General features: G+C 41.5%; 2 protein-coding genes across 5 annotated transcripts in view; one reads left to right on the forward strand and one right to left on the reverse strand.

Moving 5' to 3' along the window:
* The window catches only part of adam19b (ADAM metallopeptidase domain 19b), a 107575-nt gene extending 101363 nt beyond the window's left edge, over positions 1 to 6212 (forward strand). For 3 of the 4 annotated variants that reach the window (XM_061901872.1, XM_061901871.1, XM_061901874.1), the window contains 3 exons: positions 5066 to 5245; positions 5322 to 5410; positions 5517 to 6212. In XM_061901872.1, the coding sequence (XP_061757856.1) occupies positions 5066 to 5245; positions 5322 to 5410; positions 5517 to 5523 (276 nt within the window). In that variant the 3' untranslated portion in view covers positions 5524 to 6212. The remainder of the gene's footprint in view (positions 1 to 5065; positions 5246 to 5321; positions 5411 to 5516) is intronic. The other variant, XM_061901873.1, reaches the window with a different exon arrangement.
* A 7142-nt stretch (positions 6213 to 13354) lies between these two features.
* gpr151 (G protein-coupled receptor 151) lies at positions 13355 to 14662 on the reverse strand. The gene has a single exon (XM_061899620.1). It carries the CDS (start codon positions 14660 to 14662, stop codon positions 13355 to 13357), a length of 1308 nt encoding a protein of 435 aa, XP_061755604.1.
* Positions 14663 to 21534: the final 6872 nt, after the last annotated feature.

Consider the following 21534-nt stretch of genomic DNA (forward strand, 5'->3'; position numbering starts at 1 on the left):
TGCAAGATTGCAATGTGGAGAGGCAGAGCCGACGGGCCGACAGCAGGGTAGTGGTCTTACTCAAGATGGCGGATAGGAGGCGGAGTGTGCGGCGGAGCGGAGAGGAGCGACGCTGCAGCAATCCGAGCCAGGTGCGTAGATCACTCACCTGCTCTCAATCCGTGCATCTTCTCCTGCAGTATAAAAGGGGAGAAGGAGGAGCGATCGGGGCAGAAGACTGAGGAGAATTATTAGCGACCAGATGAGAGATGAGCCCGCTAGGAAGACGCAGTCACCGGCCACCGAAAGGCGAGCCGAGACGAGCAGTAAAGGAGGTCGCGCTGGAAATCGGCGCGACCGACCGGGACCAACCACTGTTTGTTGAAATAATAAACGAGTGTCAAACCTGCTACGATGGTCCATGTAACCGTGCGGGTTACATGGACCATCGATGCAAGACGCCGTCGTGCGGGTTACACTGACCATCGATGCAAGACGCCGTAGTGCGGGTTACACTGACCATCGATGCAAGACGCCTCGTAGCAGGTTTGACACTCGTTTATTATTTCAACAAACCGTGGTTGGTCCCAGTCGGTCGCGCCGATTTCCAGCGCGACCTCCTTTGCCGCTCGTCTCGGCTCGCCTTTCGGTGGCCGGTGACTTCATCTTCCTCACGGGCTCATCTCTCATCTCGTCTTCTTTCGCTATTGATTCTCCTCTGTCTTCTGCCCCGATTGCTCCTCCTTCTCCCCTTTTATACTGCAGGAGAAGGTGCACGGATTGAGAGCAGGTGTGTGATTTACGCACCTGGTTCGGATTGCTCCGCCGCACACTCCGCCGCACACTCCGACTCCTGTCCGCCATCTTGAGTAGGACCGCTACCCCGCTGTCGGCCCGTCGGCTCCGCCTCTCCACTTGCAATATAGTACAAACATCCAGATGTGACTGCTTGTAAGAATACTGACACCATTTTCAGCAACTTCTCATCCAATATATAATATTTCCTCAAATAGTGATAGTCACCCTCTCCCCCCTCTGGAATGACCACCGTATTGATAACATGTAATTAGTCCCTCACCTAACCAGTTTTGAGTCTCAGAGACTACCGCTTATCTGCATTGTATTAAAGATAACATCCCGTTACCTGGGCTTCACGGTGGAAGAGGGGTTAGTGCGTCTGCCTCACAATACGAAGTTCCTGCAGTCCTGGGTTCAAATCCAGGCTCAGGATCTTTCTGTGTGGAGTTGGCATGTTCTCCCCATGAATGCGTGGGTTCCCTCCGGGTACTCCGGCTTCCTCCCACTTCCAAAGACATGCACCTGGGGATATGTTGATTGGCAACACTAAATTGGCCCTAGTGTGTGAATGTGAGTGTGAATGTTGTCTGTCTATCTGTGTTGGCCCTGCGATGAGGTGGCGACTTGTCCAGGGTGTACCCCGCCTTCCGCCCGATTGTAGCTGAGATAGGCGCCAGCGCCCCCCGCGACCCCCAAAAGGGAATAAGCGGTAGAAAATGGATGGATGGATCCCGTTACCTTTTCTGAAGATTATCCTGTATCACAGCATAAGTGTGTTCTGTTTCATGTGACATATTGTGGTCTGGGTGAGTACCGTATTTTCAGGATTATAAATCGCTCCGGAGTATACGTCGCACCAGCCGAAAATGCGTAATAAAGAAGGAAAAAAACACATATATGTCACACTGGAGTATAAGTCGCATTTTTGCGGGAAATTCATTTGATAAAATCCAACACCAAGAATAGACATTTGAAAGGCAATTTAAAATAAATCAAGAATAGTGAACAACAGGCTAAATAAGTGTACGTTATATGAGGCATAAATAACCAACTGAGAAGGTACCTGGTATCAAATAATATTATTTATCTCATTCGTGGAAGAGATGAAGAAAATGTCAGCAAACGTAACATATTATGGTAAGAGTCATTCAAATAACTATAACTTATAGAACATGCTATATGTTTACCAAACAATCTGTCACTCCTAATTGCTAAATCCGATTAAATCTTCTTCCTCGATGTCGCTTTTAATTAACTCTGCCAACTCCAAAGGTATGCGCCGCTTCCTCTTGTTGTTTTCTGCTGCATATTTCACTACGTCCAGCTTGTAATCTGCAGTACATGATTTCCTTTTCGCTCCAATTTTTGTTCAGCCCTTCTCAGTTTTTATAAGTTACCGCCAACGATGAAATGATCAATTTTAATAGCTACGGCAGTAGTATATAGCAGTTAGCATTCCATGACCCACAAAACACTTCTGCCATGACCCTCCCCGCCAAATTTTTATTGGTTGACGTGTGTGTGACGATTGCTGACATTTTCTTAATCTCGTTCACGAATTAGATAAATAATGTTATTTGATATTTTACGGTAATGTGTTCATAATTTCACACATAAGTCGCTCCGGAGTATGTCGCACCAAACTATGAAAAAAACTGTGACTTATAGTCCGATATATACGGTAAGACCAAAAACTGAAGCCATTTTTGCCCATGACAAATAGTCAGTCCAAAAATAATAACACAAAACTTGTTTTGTGGAGAATAATTAGTTTCACAATCAGAAAACAATGCAAAATACATATGAAGGACGTATAAAATCGATAAATGTACATTTAACATCACTTGTGTGTTTAATGAAGACTTTTGGGTGAAGACTGCGATGAGTGGAGAGGACGGGAACGTAGCACCACACAAATGCCACCTTGGTACTATGCTACAAGTTGTTTTTGCTTGTGTTTTTTTAAAAACCCCGTTTCCATTTGAGTTGAGAAATCGTGTTAGATTTAAATATAAATGGAATACAATGATTTGCAAATAATTTTCAACCCATATTCAGTTGAATATGCTACAAAGACAACATATTCGATGTTCAAACTGATAAACATTTTTTTTTGCAAATAATCATTAACTTTAGAATTTGATGCCAGCAACACGTGACGAAGAAGTTGGGAAAGGTGGCAATAAATACTGATAAAGTTGGGGTATGCTCATCAAACACTTATATGGAACATCCCACAGGTGTGCAGGCTATTTGGGAACAGGTGGGTGCCATGATTGGGTATAAAAGCAGCTTCCATGAAATGCTAAATAATTCACAAACAAGGATGGGGTGAGGGTCACCACTTTGTAAGCAAATTGTCAAACAGTTTTAGAACAACTTTTCTCAACCAGCTATTGCAAGGAATTTAGGGATTTTACCATCTACGGTCCGTAAAATCATCAAAAGGTTCAGAGAATCTAGAGAAATCACTGCACGTAAGCAATGATATTATGGACTTTTGATCCCTCAGGCGTGTACGCAAGACGTCACGGACTGTTAGGAAGTATGAGCGCTGCGCACACACACAGCTAAAAGTCGTCTGCTTCAACGGCATAATTACACAGTATTTTGAAGATCTGTGTTGCTGAATCTTTTGCAATTTGTTCAATTAATAACGGAGAAGTCAAAGTAGAAAGATGGAGTTGGGAAGCTTTAACCTTTAGCCACACAAACACACGGTGATTCCTTGTTTAAAATTCACGGAGGTGAAACTTTACTACGGATCAGAGCGCGGTCAAGCGAACATGGATCCCGACCGAATATCAACCAGCAGGTTTCGGTGAGAAAATTGTGGTAAAAAGTCGCTTCTTACCGGAGATCAGCTGAGCTTGTCCCATCCATAAAGCTGCCGTCGACTTCGCTGAGACACTGCGCGTCAAGACACCCGTGGAAACACACCCCTCCGACTATCAGGTACTGTTAAACTCACTAAAACACTAGCAACACAATAGAAAGATAAGCGATTTCCCAGAATTATCCTAGTAAATTTGTCTAAAAACATCTGAATCTGTCCCAATGCAATCACGATTTTTTTCGCTCAAATTAATGCGGAAATTGACGTTTTCTAGGTCCGAATAGCTCTTTTTTTTTTAGAGACTCCCATTAAGTGAAGTGAAGTGAATTATATTTATATAGCGCTTTTCTCTAGTGACTCAAAGCGCTTTACATAGTGAAACCCAATATCCAAGTTACATTTAAACCAGTGTGGGTGGCACTGGGAGCAGGTGGGTAAAGTGTCTTGCTCAAGGACACAACGGCAGTGACTAGGATGCCGTAAGCGGGAATCGAACCTGCAACCCTCAAGTTGCTGGCACGGCCACTCTACCAACCGAGCTAAACCGCCCCATTAAAAACAATGTGAATATGTGAGAAGCCCTCAACATGTGACTTCCAGTAAAGGCAGGGCTTTTCTGTTAGCACCAAAAGTTGCGAACTTTATCCTGGATGTTCTCTACTAAATCCTTTCAGCAAAAATATGGCAATATCGCGAAATGATCAAGTATGACACATAGAATGGACCTGCTATTCCCGTTTAAATAAGAAAATCTCATTTCAGTAGGCCTTTAACAGGCTATTTCCTGGGTCATAGAGGATGGAAGGTACCATTTTGATTCAGGGTGGTTGTATTATAAATGATCTATCAATCAACGGTTATTTATACAGCCCTTATTCACAAGAGTCTCAAAAGGCTGCACAAGTCACAACAATATTGTTGGCTCACATCAGGGCAAAAAAAACCTCAACCCAATGGGATACAATGAGAAACCTTGAAAGGGGCCGCAGATGTGGGGATCCCCCTCCCCCCTGGGTGAACGGTGCAATGGAAGTCGAGTGGATCTAGTTAATAGTTTTGAGAGTCCAGTCCGTAGTGGGGCCAGCAGGGGATCACCTTGAGTGGAGACAAGTCAGCAGCGCGGAGACGTCCCCAACTGATGCACAGAGGAGTTGTCCACCCCGGGTCCCGACTTGAATAGCTAGCGCGTCATCTGTGGTCACCTAAAAACCTCTCCACGCAGGAGGGGAGGGCAGAGCAGAAAAGAGACGGCAGATCAACTGGTCTAAGAGGGGGGTCTATTTAAAGGCTAGAGTATATAAATTAGTTTTAAGATGGGACTTAAATGCTTCGACTGAGGTAGCATCTCTGACTGTTACCGAGGAGGGCATTCCAGAAAATGATGTATCCTCTGTTAGGTAAAATCAGTAATAATCACTTCAATTTGCTTCTTCCTGTTCTTATCTAATTCAGGTTTATTCACTGCGCTCCAAACACGCTATGACGCGTCCTGCGGTGAAACCACCACCTGTACCGCTTCAGAAGCGAAAGCCTCCCGCACCCCCAGGACCTGCACCGGCCTCACCTACTGAACCCCGACCAGAACCACCTAACAGACCTCCACCGCCTTGTCCTGTCAGTAGACCATCCGTGGTAAACGTGATGATTTATTTCTGACATTTCTTTTATTTTTTCCTGAAGTCTTTAACAAACATTGTCTTTTCTTTAGCAACCAAGCGGCCAACCGGTCACCCTTAATGCATTGCTAAGGGGGAAAGCTGCTTTGGCGCCCTCTGCCGGACATAAAAATGCAAACAGGTGATTTAGACAAAATGAGAGCTAAAGTTGCCTTCATCAAAGGTCAACGTTATTAGTGAATTTGAAAATGACATAACTGCAATCTTATTTGTGTCACTCCTCCTAGATCTTGAATCTCAGGAAGATGTCAGGGACCAAGTCATCACTTAAAAAAAACATACTTTACTTGACACTCGACCTGTGGACTGCATTTGATTTATACAGCAGCTCAGCGAGGAAAATGTGAATTCTTTGAAAATCTGGAGTATTTATGCCCAAAACAAAATGAATGTTTACAGTAACTAATAAACATGGTGCTTCTGGAAGAAAGAGCATCAGCTGTAAATGAATATCTTATATTAAGAAAATAACGCTGAAGTGCTTATTATTATTCTTTGGTGGGATTAGAACTGGACCTACCTGTAGTTAGTTAGGTGATACAAAAAGCACGGGGCAGAAATGTAGCATTTTTTTTTTTAAGTTGCTTTTTTACATCTTAATTTCAAAGTAATCAATTAGTATATTTCTAATACATACAATTCCTATTACATTTTCATATATATAAATACATGTTGCTTTTTTTTATTTATTTGTACAATAGAATTGATTGTAGGCAACGCAACGTGAAAGCTTTGTCGGAATTCTCGGTACTATTAAAACTTTGGAAAGTAATTGATGTTGTATCGTAAGTAATATGAAAATATTGATGCTGCCAAATGCCATCTTTCTCCAAATAACTTCTATGCAAACTCAGGCTCTGTCACTTCATTTTTTTTTTTTTTTTCCTGAAATTCAATAAAGCAGATCATGTTTTGCTTTTCAACCTGTTTGTCTTTGTTTACAAAAACAATTGACTTTAAACTCTTACTAAAGAGTTTCCACAAAAACATCAAATCAATATATTTGACCAGTACTTCCCGCAACTGATTTGTTTATACTCAGCGATAAATACTAAAGTATGTTAAAATATTATTGCGTTTATTTAAAGTAGCAAATGCATATTTTAGTTCAGAGTTATGGGTGTAATACAGTATGCCAAAATATATTCTTTATTTTTAAAAAAATAAATAAAAGTCTAGCTAGCGTCCATTTTCAGCAGCTCAAAATTATTTGGTCATTTTCCCTAATTAAAGTCTTTGACGTTCCGGTGCAGAGATCTTCCAAGTTTTTCCATCAAGTCTCTTCCTGAGAAATCAAAGGATATTATGTAATATTTTTTTCAATTGTTTGTTCTTTAAAAGGCCAAACAACCCATTTGAAGACCACGGTTTGTGTTATTCATATATACATGTATTATTTTTATTTGATAATAATTAACATTTTAGATTTTATTGTACTTTTGCTGTATTTTTTTGTACTTTTTTTCATCTGCATTGTGCCAAGGGCCAATGACAAACAAGTCACGGGCCCCAGATGCACCCTGGGCCGCATTTTGGACACCGATACTGTAAAGGCCAGCTGTTTGTGGCCACTAGTATTGGAGTATATTTGTTTATCCTATGGTCACATATGGGGATGTGAGTCACGTGTGTTGCATGTTGTGGTAGGTCAGCAAAGGTGTAACACCAAATTCTGGGCCCCCATACACAAAACTCTGGAAAATACCCCCCCCCCATTCCACCCTAAACCAAATGTTACAACCCCATACATGTTTACATGCACTACTAGACAAATTATTACATAAGTTTGATTTAAACTAGCTTTTTAAAACAAATAATACAACTTAATCATGTTTTTGACTTTTTAAATATTGGATTAACATATTCTAGAACATATCTATATAAATCCCACTACACAATTTGAATTTGAAAAAGTTCCAGCAACTCTAATACAAAGTGGCCAGAATTTTAATTTAAATATTGATACGGTGGCAGAGAGGTTAGTGCGTCTGCCTCACAATGCGAAGGTCCTAAGTAGTCCTGAGTTCAATCCAAGGTTGTAGGTTCAAGTTTTTTTTTTCACATGCAGACTACACCACAGTGAAATGCTTTTTTCCCTGCTCTTCATATATTGCGTACCGTGGGAACCAAACACTAGCTGCAGAATCTAATACACTAAATACAAAAAAATACAAAAAATTGAATAGCTCTGATGTAGTCAGCCTCGGGATCTTTCTGTGTGGAGTTTGCATGTTCTCCCCGTGACTGCATGGGTTCCCTCCGGGTACTCCAGCTCCCTCCAACTTCCAAAGACATGCACCTGGGGATAATTTCATTGGCAACACTAAATTGGCCCTAGTGTGTGAATGTGAGTGTGAATGTTGTCTGTCTATCTGTGTTGGCCCTGCGATGAGGTGGCGACTTGTCCAGGGTCTAAGCGCCTTCCGCCCGATTGTAGCTGAGATTGTAGCTGAGATTCCCCACGACCCCGAAGGGAATAAGCGGCAGAAAATGGATGGATATTGATACAACCATTCAACAATGCAACCAGTAATTACTCTCTTAAATATGATGTTACATCTGTCAAGTTACCCTTTACTTTAGAGTGTAAAGTAGATATATATATTATCATCAGTGGTAATATATTTCATAATAATACCATATTATTACGATGAATGTATTATTAGAAAGGCATTTCCTGCAGGTTAAGTCTCCCATCCATCCATCCATCATCCTCCGCTTATCCGAGGTGGGGTCGCGGGGGCAACAGCCTAAGCAGGGAAGCCCAGACTACCCTCTCCCCAGCCACTTCGTCTAGCTCTTCCCGGGGTATCTCGAGGCGTTCCCAGGCCAGCCGGGAGACATAGTCTTCCCAACGTGTCCTGGGTCTTCCCCGTGGCCTCCTACCGGTTGGACGTACCCTAAACACCTCCCTAGGGAGGTGTTCAGGTGGCATCCTGACCAAATGCCCGAACCACCTCATCTGGCTCCTCTCGATGTGGAGGAGCAGTGGCTTTACTTTGAGTTCCTCCCGGATGGCAGAGCTTCTCACCCTATCTCTAAGGGAGAGCCCCGCCACATGGCGGAGGAAACTACTTTTCGGCCGGTTGTACTCGATATCTTATCCTTTCGGTCATGACCCAAAGCTCATGACCGTAGGTGAGGATGGGAACGTAGATCCACCGGTAAATTGAGAGCTTTGCCTTCCGGCTCAGCTCCTTCTTCACCACGACAGATCGGTACAACGTCCGCATTACTGAAGACGCCGCACCGATCCGCCTGTCGATCTCACGATCCACTCTTCCCTCACTCGTGAACAAGACTCCTAGGTACTTGAACTCCTCCACTTGGGGCAGGGTCTCCTCCCCAACCCGGAGATGGCATTCCACCCTTTTTCGGGCGAGAACCATGGACTCGGACTTGGAGGTGCTGATTCTCATTCCGGTCGCTTCACACTCGGCTGCGAACCGATGGTGCGGTTAAGTCTCCCCCATATCTTTAAAGAAGTAGTGACACCACTGTTTTTAACTTTAATCGAGGGTCCTTAACCGCACCACAGTTATGTGCGATAAGATGCAAAAATTCAACTTATACAGTGGGGCAAAAAAGTATTTAGTCAGCCACCGATTGTGCAAGTTCTCCCACTTAAAATGATGACAGAGGTCTGTAATTTTCATCATAGGTACACTTCAACTGTGAGAGACAGAATGTGAAGAAAAAAATCCAGGAATTCACATTGTAGGATTTTAAAGAATTTATTTGTAAATCATGGTAGAAAATAAGTATTTGGTCAACCATTCAAAGCTCTCACTGATGGAAGGAGGTTTTGGCTCAAAATCTCACGATACATGGCCCCATTCATTCTTTCCTTAACACGGATCAACCGTCCTGTCCCCTTAGCAGAAAAACAGCTCCCAGCATGATGTTTCCACCCCCATGCTTCACAGTAGGTATGGTGTTCTTGGGATGCAACTCAGTATTCTTCTTCCTCCAAACACGACGAGTTGAGTTTATACCAAAATGGATACATGGATGATACAGCAGAGGATTGGGAGAATGTCATGTGGTCAGATGAAACCAAAATAGAACTTTTTGGTATAAACTCAACTGGTCGTGTTTGGAGGAAGAAGAATACTGAGTTGCATCCCAAGAACACCATACCTACTGTGAAGCATGGGGGTGGAAACATCATGCTTTGGGGCTGTTTTTCTGCTAAGGGGACAGGACGATTGATCCGTGTTAAGGAAAGAATGAATGGGGCCATGTATCGTGAGATTTTGAGCCAAAACCTTTCATCAGTGAGTTTTAAATGGTTGACCAAATACTTATTTTCCACCATAATTTACAAATAAATTCTTTAAAATTCCTACAATGTGAATATCTGGATTTTTTTTTCACATTCTGTCTCTCACAGTTAAGTTGTACCTATGATTGAAAATTACAGACCTCGGTCATCATTTTAAGTGGGAGAACTTGCACAATCGGTGGCTGACTAAATACTTCTTTGCCCCACTCTACCTCTCTCCTGTCCTGCCACAAATCAATGTATTATCCATCCATTTTCTACCGCTTATTCCCTTTTAGGGGTCGCGGGGGGCACTGGCGCCTATCTCAGCTACAATCGGGCGGAAGGCAGGGTACACCCTGGACAAGTCGTCACCTCATCGGAGGGCCAACATTCACACTCACATTCACACACTAGGGCCAATTTAGTGTTGCCAATCAACCTATCCCCAGGTGCATGTTTTTGGAGGTGGGAGGAAGCCGGAGTACCCGGACGGAACCCACGCATTCACGGGGAGAACATGCAAACTCCACACAGAAAGATTCCGAGCCTGGATTTGAACCCAGGACTGCAGGAACTTCGTATTGTCAGGCAGATGCACTAACCCCTCTTCCACCGTGAAGCCCTTCAATGTATTATATGTAGCTATATTTTACTCACATGCCCATGTGACCCTCATGTGACACTTGAGGGTCACATGTCTGCACTTGGTGGCAGACAGCTTTAATTGTAAGCAGCCTCACCTGCTGAGCACCATTAGTGTCCGACTAACATGTCGCTTCCTGTGGCGATCCATTTATGAGGGATGATGATTGGCTGAGGGATGAAACACTAGGGTGACGCCCCAGCGGGGGACGTAAAAGACGACTAATGAGGCCTGAACTTGCACCACTGGTGAGCTCAACCTTTTCCACACATTTCCTTTGGGTCAGGGCCTGATCTGTCTGATTCTGATTCTGATTGTGATTCCCGCTCCTAACAGCATAGCTCATATAGAACGTTATGTTAAAATTGTCTTTCCAACCGTAATGCTGCATTGTTATATCTTTAATATTGAGTGCATTCCTTGGTGTTTAAGGCCATGCGGGGCAAGTCTTTGCAATGAAAGGTCAACATCAATTATTAATGAGAGGAAAATGTCACAAGGAGTAGAGAGACTCTGGGGGGACTCCTTTATTTAAATACATTTTCATCAATGTTGTCATCGTCAGCAAAAATTATTTTTTTACAGCGACAGACTAAAATTAGCCCAGGTTTCATCTCACTCAGTTGCAGATCAATGAGGAAGTCCATTGAATATACTCCATCTGAGTTCAGAGGAAAGCCTTTTCAATTTAATTAGGGCTTGCTAGTGGATGCCCTTATGAAAATATGTTTAATGACCTCATGTCAGCAGGGATCATCCGCTGATGTAACATCTAACTTGTGTGTGTGTGTGTGTGTGTGTGTAACAGACCTGACCTATAAGCCAATAAATACATCCTTTATTTATTGAATCAAAGATACTGAAATTCCACGACATAGTGAATTTGCAAACAGCTAAGATTATACACAAAGCAAACTATAACCTGCTTCCCAAGAATATACAACAATTCTTCTCAACAAAAGAGAAGAAATATAATCTTAGAGAAAAATGTAATTTAAAACATTTGTATGAACGTACAACACTTAAGACCTTCAGTATATCAGTATGTGGAATTAAATTATGGAATGGATTAAGCATAGAAATCAAACAATGTACTAATATGATCCACTTCAAGAAACTCTTCAAACTTAAGGCGTTTACAAAGTACAAAAAAGAAGAACCATGATAAACATTCTGAATTTATTCACCCATTCATTCTTTCATTCTCAAAATAATCTTACTTATCTCATCGTATGGAATAAAACTTACTTCAACAATTATTTATTTATTTATTTATTTTCATTGTGATTACTAATGGAGTATATTGTGAAGACATTGAGAACAGGAAATGAACAAAAGTTTTAGCAACTGTTATTTAAAAGAAAAGGGGTATGATTTAATAAGCTCTGCTTCTTCCTACTCCTTTTCGAACATGTTGAAAAGAGAAACTGGAAATTGTGATGTATCATGTTGTATGCTTGCATGTTCCAAATAAACTCAAACTCAACTCAACGGTTATTAAAGATTACTTTATTGTAAACACTGGTAATTAATACATACATTAAAATGGTGTTTACCATACTTACATCATCTCAAACACAAAGAAATGTTGAAATGTAAACAGCGAGCGTAGTCACTGTTTGGTAAAATATATACAGTTAAAACCCAAACTTGACCATAGTATTTTTAATTGTATTCAGCCAACGCGTGGACAGAGAAGAAGAAAAAACTGTACATAAGTTGTGTTTGAAAATATTTTTTAGAACAGTTTTTACAACTGGAAAACAATATTTTATGATGAGTCTTTGGCGCTATTTCAAAGTATACATATTCTATAGAACATTGTAATAAATGCACATATGCACAGTATTATATTATATTAATTATTATAACATTATATGACCTGCGATGAGGTGGCGACTTGTCCAGGGTGTACACCGCCTTCCGCCTGAATACAGCTGAGACAGGCTCCATACTGTGGTTACCAAACTGTTTTCACCCAGTACCACCTAAGAAAACGCTTTGCTCTTCAAGTACCACCATAATGACCAACATCAAAATACAGTAGGCCTAAGTATTCATTAAAAACATGAATACTTAGATAAACTTAGATATATATATATATATATATATATATATATATATATATATATATATATATATATATATATATATATATATATATTAGTATAAACATGGACTAGCCAATATTTTCTTGAGATGGTCTCCTGTGGACGGGACTCTCGCTGCTGTCTTGGATCCGCTTGAACTGAACTTTCGCAGCTGTGTTGGAGCCACTATGGATTGAACTTTCACAGTATCATGTTGGACCCGCTCGACATCCATTGCTTTCGGTCCCCTAGAGGGGGGGTGGGGGGGGTTGCCCACATCTGAGGTCCTCTCCAAGGTTTCTCATAGTCAGCATTGTCACTGGCGTCCCACTGGATGTGAATTCTCCCTGCCCACTGGGTGTGACTTTTCCTTGCCCCTTTTGTGGGTTCTTCCGAGGATGTTGTAGTCGTAATGATTTGTGCAGTCCTTTGAGACATTTGTGATTTGGGGCTATATAAATTAACATTGATTGATTGATAGTTCAGCTACCAATACTCTGATTTTTTTTAAATTTTTTTTTTGAGAGTGTGAACAAACTATTATATTAAACGTTTCGACCAGTGTTTGAATTTAATAAGATACTGGATTTAAAAATGTTTTCTTTGGGATGTAATCATCACAATGATATTGGAGAATTTCCCTTTGAGTAATGACTATATAGAATACAATAGTTTCACTTTTTAAACAAAACTAAAATAACCAAAGTTGTCAAATATATGTGTTAAGATACAGTACACCAATACAGTATATCAACTATTCAAACATACAAATGTTATTAAATCCCTACTTATAACATTTCCACCTAAAAGACAATTAAAATCTGACCAGTAGTCACATATATAAAGCTTCATATGCGGACATTAAGCGTGACTTGTACCTTGCACAGTTTTATGGATGAGCGCCAGCATTATGAATAATTTAAAATCTGTCGACTTTTATGTACACATTGCTTCATTGACACTACAGTAGAATAAAGAACATTTAAGATGATTCCACACATTTTTGTACATACACACACTACAGTGCAGTCCATCCATCAGAGTCGGTGTTGATGCTGAGAATGATTAATTATTTCTCTCCCGGTCGTCCTGGTGCTCCCACGGCACAGGGTCGTTCTCCTCCAAATGCGATCCCGTCTCCCTCTCGTGCCAGAACTGCTCCACATCAGGTAAGACCATCCCATCCTTGTCCACTTCTTTGTTCCCTGCGGTGCTCTGCTCCAGCTGAGCATCTCTGCTGGTTCCCGGCTCTGTGCTTAATGGTTCTGGGCTCCTCTCCGCCCTTGCCTGGCCCGAGGTCTCCGGTCTGGGGCATGGCGACTGGAGGGAAGTGGGTGTGTGAGGTCCGAGTTTGGGCTTTGCAGGAGGTTGTTTGCGCAGGGTGAGGCGCCGCCACAGCCCGCGGTAACCCTCTCTGAACTCCTCGGAGAGGGAGAGCACGATGAGAGGGTCGATGAGCGACAGGGAGAAGGTGAGCAGCTGAGCGCAGAGGGAGATGAGAAGAGGAGGGGATGAGACAAAAGTCTGAGATCCTCCTGATGCTGCTGAGTGGCGCTCCCAGATCCACACCACCCACTGCGGAAGCCAGAGGATAGCCGTGGCGATGATGAGATTGAAGAGCATCAAGGTGAGCTTCCTGGACCTGATCTGTGTGTGCAGATTCTGAGTCTTACTGGAGCGTCGTTGGCACTGGCCGTACGCCTTCCAGAAGTACACGAGGGCAAAGCTGAGGGGGGCACAGTACACCCCTAGTGGGTATGCCTTGGTGTACACGGACATGAAATCCCACGCTTCAGTGGGAACCACAAGCACACACATGAGCCCGTGAAGCCCTCGCCGTAAGGTGGAGAAGAGCCAGTGAGGGATGGTGACGGTGCACGCCGACAGCCAGATGAAAAGGAGCACCACCAGGATGGAGCCCAGGTGGATGCTGACCTGCTTGGTGGGGTTGGACACATAGCGGTAGCAGGCTTTGGCCATCACAGCCATGGTAAAACTCTTGGCTGCCATGCAGGAGTGAAGGAACCAGTCGGACGTCTTGCACACCGCCCAGCCCAGGGTCCAGCCGGCCTTGGAGAAGGAGGCGGCACGGAAGGGGATGCTGAAGAGCAGCACCAGGCCGTCTGCGAATATCAGGTTGAAGATGAGCGAGTTGATAAGGGACAGTTTGCCCTTGTGAGCGTTGGCGAACATGATGGCCACGGCGGTGAGGTTACAAGTGACGCCCAGCACGCAAATGATGCCCAAGATGGACGGCACAAGCACCCTCAGCTCGTCGGGGTCCAGATGCTGGAAGGAGCCACCGTCGTTGAAGGACCACCTGTTTAAGGAGCTGTTCACCACCGTCAAATTTTTCCCGGTGAGTTTGTCCATCTTTTCCGGAGCAATATTCATGTAAAGGAGGTGGAAAAGACTTGTAAAACTATGCGATTGATATAGTTAATAGTATCGATCGTCAGTCTGTGATCACGTCTGTCCGTGCGGATATATTCTGAGACATGAGGCTGCAGCCTGGGTGGCTTCTTATAAAGATGCTGTTTGATTGACAGCTGTGTCCCCAGCTGACAAAAGGAGGGGGGATTCCAGTCTCACGGGGCCAATTAAGGAGACGGTAGCTAAACATAGCATTCTTTTCATATCACTAATGTCACTATACTACCTCATTAAATAAACACATACTTATCATTTAGCTGCTGTTTGTCGGTGCTAATGATCTTCAATCTCGGAAATATTTAAGAAACACAAGAGAGGCCTTTAAGGGGCAGGACATAGCCAGTAAATTGTTCAGATAACAACCCTTGTTTATTGGAAATTAAGTGTGATATCTGAAATATATGACAGCATCCTTGTCTGTGTTTATTTAAAACTGTATTTGGTCATTAGACGTTACTAAAATGAATTAAATATATTTCACCAAAAACTAAGTCAGAATGCAACAAATTACATGCATTGTTATTATTGGTGTTGTTGTCAACAGCAAGGCATTATCATCATCAATAATAATGCATTTAAATTATTTTACTGAATTTATTGGAGCATCCATCCATCCATTTTCTACTGCTTATTCCCTTTCGGGGTCGCGGGGGGCGCTGGCGCCTATCTCAGCTACAATCGGGCGGAAGGCGGGGTACGCCCTGGACAAGTCGCCACCTCATCGCAGGGCCAACACAGATAGACAGACAACATTCACACTCACATTCACACACTAGGGCCAATTTAGTGTTGCCAATCAACCTATCCCCAGGTGCATGTCTTTGGAGCATTATTAACTTATTTGTGTTTTGTTTATTTTTTTGTAAAACATTATGATTGGTGCATTAACTTTTGTTTACCCTTGTCGCCCACTTTCATCATGCACAATACCACTAATAGATCTTCTAATACTGTTTAAATTATATGCCTGTGTCTCATAGCTCGGTTGGTAGAGTGGCCGTGCCAGCAACTTGAGGGTTGCAGGTTCGATTCCCGCTTGTGCCATCCTAGTTACTGCCGTTGTGTCCTTGGGCAAGACACTTTACCCACCTGCTCCCAGTGCCACCCACACTGGTTTAAATGTAACTTAGATATTGGGTTTCACTATGTAAAGCGCTTTGAGTCACTTGAGAAAAGCGCTATATAAATATAATTCACTTCACTTCATTGTCAAAGTTGTGAATGAGACTCTACAATAGACACTATGCTTGCATGTTATGGACAATAATTGATATAAATGTTATGAATTTGCCCGAAGATAGAGGGTTTTAATACAAATCCCATTGTGTAAATCGTAAATGAAAACAGAATACATCATCCATCCATCCATCTTCTTCCGCTTATCCGAGGTCGGGTCGCGGGGGCAACAGCCTAAGCAGGGAAACCCAGACTTCCTTCTCCCCAGCCACTTCGTCTAGCTCTTCTCGGGGGATCCCAAGGCGTTCCCAGGCCAGCCGGGAGACATAGTCTTCCCAACGTGTCCTGGGTCTTCCCCGTGGCATCCTACCGGTTGGACGTGCCCTAAACACCTCCCTCGGGAGGCGTTCGGGTGGCATCCTGACCAGATGCCCGAATCACCTCATCTGGCTCCTCTCGATGTGGAGGAGCAGCGGCTTTACTTTGAGTTCCTCCCGGGTGGCAGAGCTTCTCACCCTATCTCTAATGACAGAATACAATGATTTGCAAATCCTTTTCAACCTACAGTATTTCCTTGAATTGCCGCCGGGGGGCTAATTAAATTAAAACCTCTTCTCACTCCTGCGCTTACCAAAGTCATGCGGTAAAAGTAAGCATGCGCTAATTATTTTAAAACCTCTTCTCAGTCCGGCACTTACCAAAGGCATGCAGTAAAAATTTGAGTGTGATGTAAGGTTGGACCTTAAATCCTACTGAATAGCTCTTAATCTTCTTCCCTTTATGCGATTTCAAATTACCGGTATTGAAACTAGCCTCCTCCATTTTAAAAATGATGACAGAGGAAGTGTCACTCGTGACGTCACGAGTTTGACCAGGCGGTAATACTAAGCATGCGTTAATTATTTTGCAAGCCAGTTTGACCCGGCAGTAATTCAAGGCAGGCGCATACTATATGCCCTGCGGCAATTCAAGGAAATACGGTATATTCAATTGAATAGACTGCAAAGACAAGATATTTAGCGTTGGAACTTGTAAACATTCTTTTTTGTGGGGGCAAATATTAGCTCATTTGGAATTTGATGCCTGCAACATGTTTCAAAAAAGCTGGCGCAAGTGGCAAAAAAGACTGAGAATGTTGAGGAATGCTCATCAATCACTTATTTGGAACATTCCACAGGTGAATAGTTGGGTGCCATGATTGGGTATAAAAGCAGCTTCCATGAAATGCTCAGTCATTCACAAACAAGGATGGGGCGAGGGTCACCACTTTGTGAACAAATGCGTGAGCAAATTGTCCAACAGGGATTTCACCATCTACGGTCTGTAATATCATCAAAAGGTTCAGAGAAGCTGGAGAAATTACTGCGAGTAAAATCGTCATTGCCCATGACATTGGATCCCTCAGGCGGTACTGCATCAAAAACCAACATCAGTGTGTAAAGAATATCACCACATGGGCTCAGGAACACTTCAGAAAACCACCGTCAGGAACTACAGTTGGTCGCTACATCTGTAAGTGGAAGTTAAAGCTCTACTATGCAAAGCCAAAGCCTCCCAAGAACGCTTCGCTGGGCTCGAACTCATCTAAGATGAACTGATGCAAAGTGGAAACGTTTTCTGTGGTCTGACGAGTCCACATTTCAAATTGTTTTTGGAAACTGTGGACGTCGTATCATCTGGACCAAAGTGGAAAATAACCATCCTGACCGTTCTAGGTGCAAAGTTCAAAAGCCAGCATCTGTGATGGTATGGGGGTGTATTAGTGCCCAAGGCATGGGTAACTTACACATCTGAGAAGGCACCATTAATGCTGAATGGTCCATACAGGTTTTGGAGCAACATATGTTGTCATCCAAGCAAGGTCTTTTCCAGCAAAACAATGCCAAGCCACATTCTGCACATGTTACAACAGTGTGGCTTCATATTAAAAGAGTGCCGGTACTAGACTGGCCTGCCTGTAGTCCAGACCTGTCTCTCGTTGAAAATGTGTGGCGGAATATGAAGTGTCAAATACCACAATGGAGAGCACAGAGTGTAGAACAACTTAAGCTGTACATCAAGCAAGAATGGGAAATAATTCCAAATGAAAAGCTTCAAAAAATTTTCTCCTCAGTTCCCAAACGCTTACTGAGTGTTAATAAAAGGAAAGGCCATGTACACAGTGGTAAAAATGCCCCTGTGCCAACTTTTTTGCAAAATCAAAGTTAATTATCAGCAAAACAAAAAATCGTTTCTCGGTTTGAACATTAAATATCTTGTCTTTGCAGTCTATTCAATTCAATATAAATTGAAAAGGATTTGCAAATCATTGTTTTCTGTTTTTATTTACGATTTACACAACGTTCCAACTCCACTGGTTTTGGGTTTTGTATTATCATCTTATCGTGTGATATTGCATTTTCACGGCACTTCTATCTATCTGTGTCGAAATTTGACAGCAACAAGCAAACAAATGCGTCCAAAATAGAGTCGTAGCTACCAAGCTAGGAGCTAACGTCCATTCACCAAATACACCAGGAATGACGCGATATGTTACCTACCACATAAGTCAGAAGCCAAATTTCTTGTTGTTGTTCTTTGTTTTATGTGAAGATTGCCGAAATAAAATACATTGAAATAGACTTGAAAATAGAAGCCTTTCTAACTTGTTCTGAAATGGTTCTATTATCATGTACAAGCCAAATTATATATATATATATATATATATATATATATATATATATATATATATATATATATATATACACATACATACATACATATATATATATATATATATATATATATATATATATATATATATATATATATATATATATACACATACATACATACATATATATATATATATATATATATATATATATATATATATATATATGTATGTATGTATGTGTATATATGTGTATATATATATATATATATATATATATATATATATATATATATATATATATATATATATATACATATATACATATATATGTATGTATGTCTGCTGGCCTAACATAACCAGATATCATGATCATAATTAAAGATCAAATGATTTTTTAATTTACTTTCCCTAAATATCCATAATTATTCATATTCTCTTCATGTCATATTATGCTCCTTCCAATGCTGTTCTTTTTAGGTTTTACAGTTTTTTATCCAATCAGAATTTAGCTAGATTATGTTGCCATGCTGTACCAAATCTGCCAAAGTCTTCAGAATCAATAATGCAGGCGTCTGTGCACTGCAAGTGATTGGGGACATACAGTGATAGCCAATCAGATCACTAGTTGTTTTCAGTTAGGCCTTCTAGCTGGCCAAAGGCAGATATATTTTATTGTGATACTATGAGCCAGGTAACAGAAGAACTTCATTACCCAGCATGCCACAGTAGTTAAGAGTATGCACAGTAGCCCTGTTTAGGTTGCAGCGGGATGTTTTTGATGAGCACGCTGTGGAGTAAACTTTAACAACTCAGCCAAAGCGCCTCATCTGCATCTTTTTTGATTAGACAAGACAACACATATTTGCAATGTCATTTTCAAGAAGGATATTTAAAGAGAAACTATGTCTTGTAAGACCATGTCGGCCAACCCCGCAAGCTAACTCAGCTTTTCCGGCGATGATATGTCCATAAATGCATTTTCTACCGCTTGTCCCTTTTGGGATTGCGGTGGGTACTGGAGCTTATCTCAGCTGCATTCGGGCAGAATGTGGGGCATGCCCTGGACAAGTCGCCACCTCATCGCAGGGCCAACATAGATAGACAGACAACATTCACACTCACATTCACACACTAGGGCCAATTTAGTGTTGCCAATCAACTTATCCCCAGGTGCATGTCTTTGGAGGTGGGAGGGAGCCGGAGTACCCGGAGGGAACCCATGCATTCACGGGGAGAACATGCAAACTCCACACAGAAAGATCCTGAGCCCGGGATTGTACTCAGGACTACTCAGGACCTTCGTATTGTAAGGCACATGCACTAACGCCTGCAAATATGAGTTCATACATTTTCATTTCATAATTTTTTCACGTTTAATATGTTTTTTTCAATCAATCAATCAATGTTTATTTATATAGCCCTAAATCACAAATGTCTCAAAGGACTGTACAAACCATTACGACTACGACATCTTCGGAAGAACCCACAAAAGGGCAAGGACAACTCACACCCAGTGTTTATTTCACAGAAAAATAGCACAGTAGACTTGTCTTGTTAATCGGTGTGACTTTGACTAAAATAATCTTGTTTTGTCACCAGAAAAATGGCTACAGCTAAAGCATCTGGTTTTGTTTCCAGAAAAAAGAGTAACATTTCTGTATTTGTTTTCAGAAAAATGGCTGAAAATATCGGGTTTTGTTGCCCCATTTAGATTTAAAAAAAATATATATCCATGTCTGTCCTGAGTCCTCCTCCAACTTGTTAGTCGGTTTGCCTTTTGCTAAAATACTCACTAATAGTCACTAGAAAAATGGCTAAAAATATCTGGTTTTGTTGCCACAATTGGACTTTTTTCTCCCTAAACTTTTTTTTTTTCATGCACACATCTGACTGCGAATCACTGAAAATGACACACAATCCACTTTTATGTCACGACCCAGCAGTTGGGAACCACTGGTCAACTGAATAACAGTTACTGTAATATTTCCATGTCTGTCCAGAGTTATTGACCACTTTGCAAAAATGAAAAGGAAACGTTACAGTTTACTTCTCAGAAAATGATTCCCTGAACAGACACACAACAGTTGTTGATTTATTCTACTACCGTGGCTTTATTGTTTTGTGTATATTTTACAGTTTTGTGTATCTGAAATAGGATTAGCCACATTGCCAGAAATGGAAATTAAATAATACAAAAGAACCCAGAGATGTAGGGGTGCTTTATTTTTTGTTTTACTTTTGTAGATGTTAATTTTGCAGATGATTACTGCAATAAATATTTCAAAAAGATTCATTGCTCTTCCTTTTTGCTTTTACCAGTAGCAGTTTAGAAGTCTGGAGTAAAAAAGTGCACAAGCAGGTCAAATGCATTAGTTAATTTCAGGTGGTTAATCAAAGATCCATACAAAATAATCTGATATGATTTCATAGTTTAAAGTACTATTTATGTATTTTTTATGATAAATAAGTGCTAAAAATGTTGTTGCTTGCGCGCTTTGCACGCTCACATGAATTATTTGTGCCCCAGGTGTGCCCCAATACAGTATTAGGTCTAGTGACGCGCCTGGTTCAAACCTTCACGGTACACAATCATGGAGAAAAGGGACAACGCCACGGCGCTAGGACGCTCTTCGGATTTATTTATGCTCTGACTTACCTGGTTAATAGCAGCACGGCGGCCATTACATCCAGTTTTTTTACATTTCAGTTCGCGAAGGTCTTGTCACTCAGCGGCTCCTGAGCCTTATTTGCAACACGCATGCGCAAACATAACTTCACAATGACAATTTATTTATATAGCCTTTAATCACAAGTGCCAAGTGAAAAAAAGTAGACGCATGCGCAAACAGACAGCCAAGCCAAGCAAAGCAACATTTACAAACTTTTAATTTTAATTGTGGAGAAATATATACTTTTATTTATTAAATCAGTTATTTTAAACCCATATTATTAACATATGTTATAGTCACTGGTATAGTCA

Source organism: Nerophis ophidion, linkage group LG05 (genome assembly GCF_033978795.1).
Source record: "Nerophis ophidion isolate RoL-2023_Sa linkage group LG05, RoL_Noph_v1.0, whole genome shotgun sequence".
NCBI lineage: Eukaryota > Metazoa > Chordata > Actinopteri > Syngnathiformes > Syngnathidae > Nerophis > Nerophis ophidion.

What these genes read in the sequence shown, in the direction of transcription:
- gpr151 (XM_061899620.1), bottom strand. Translation starts at nt 14,662, where the DNA reads ATGGACAAACTCACCGGGAAAAATTTGACGGTGGTGAACAGCTCCTTA.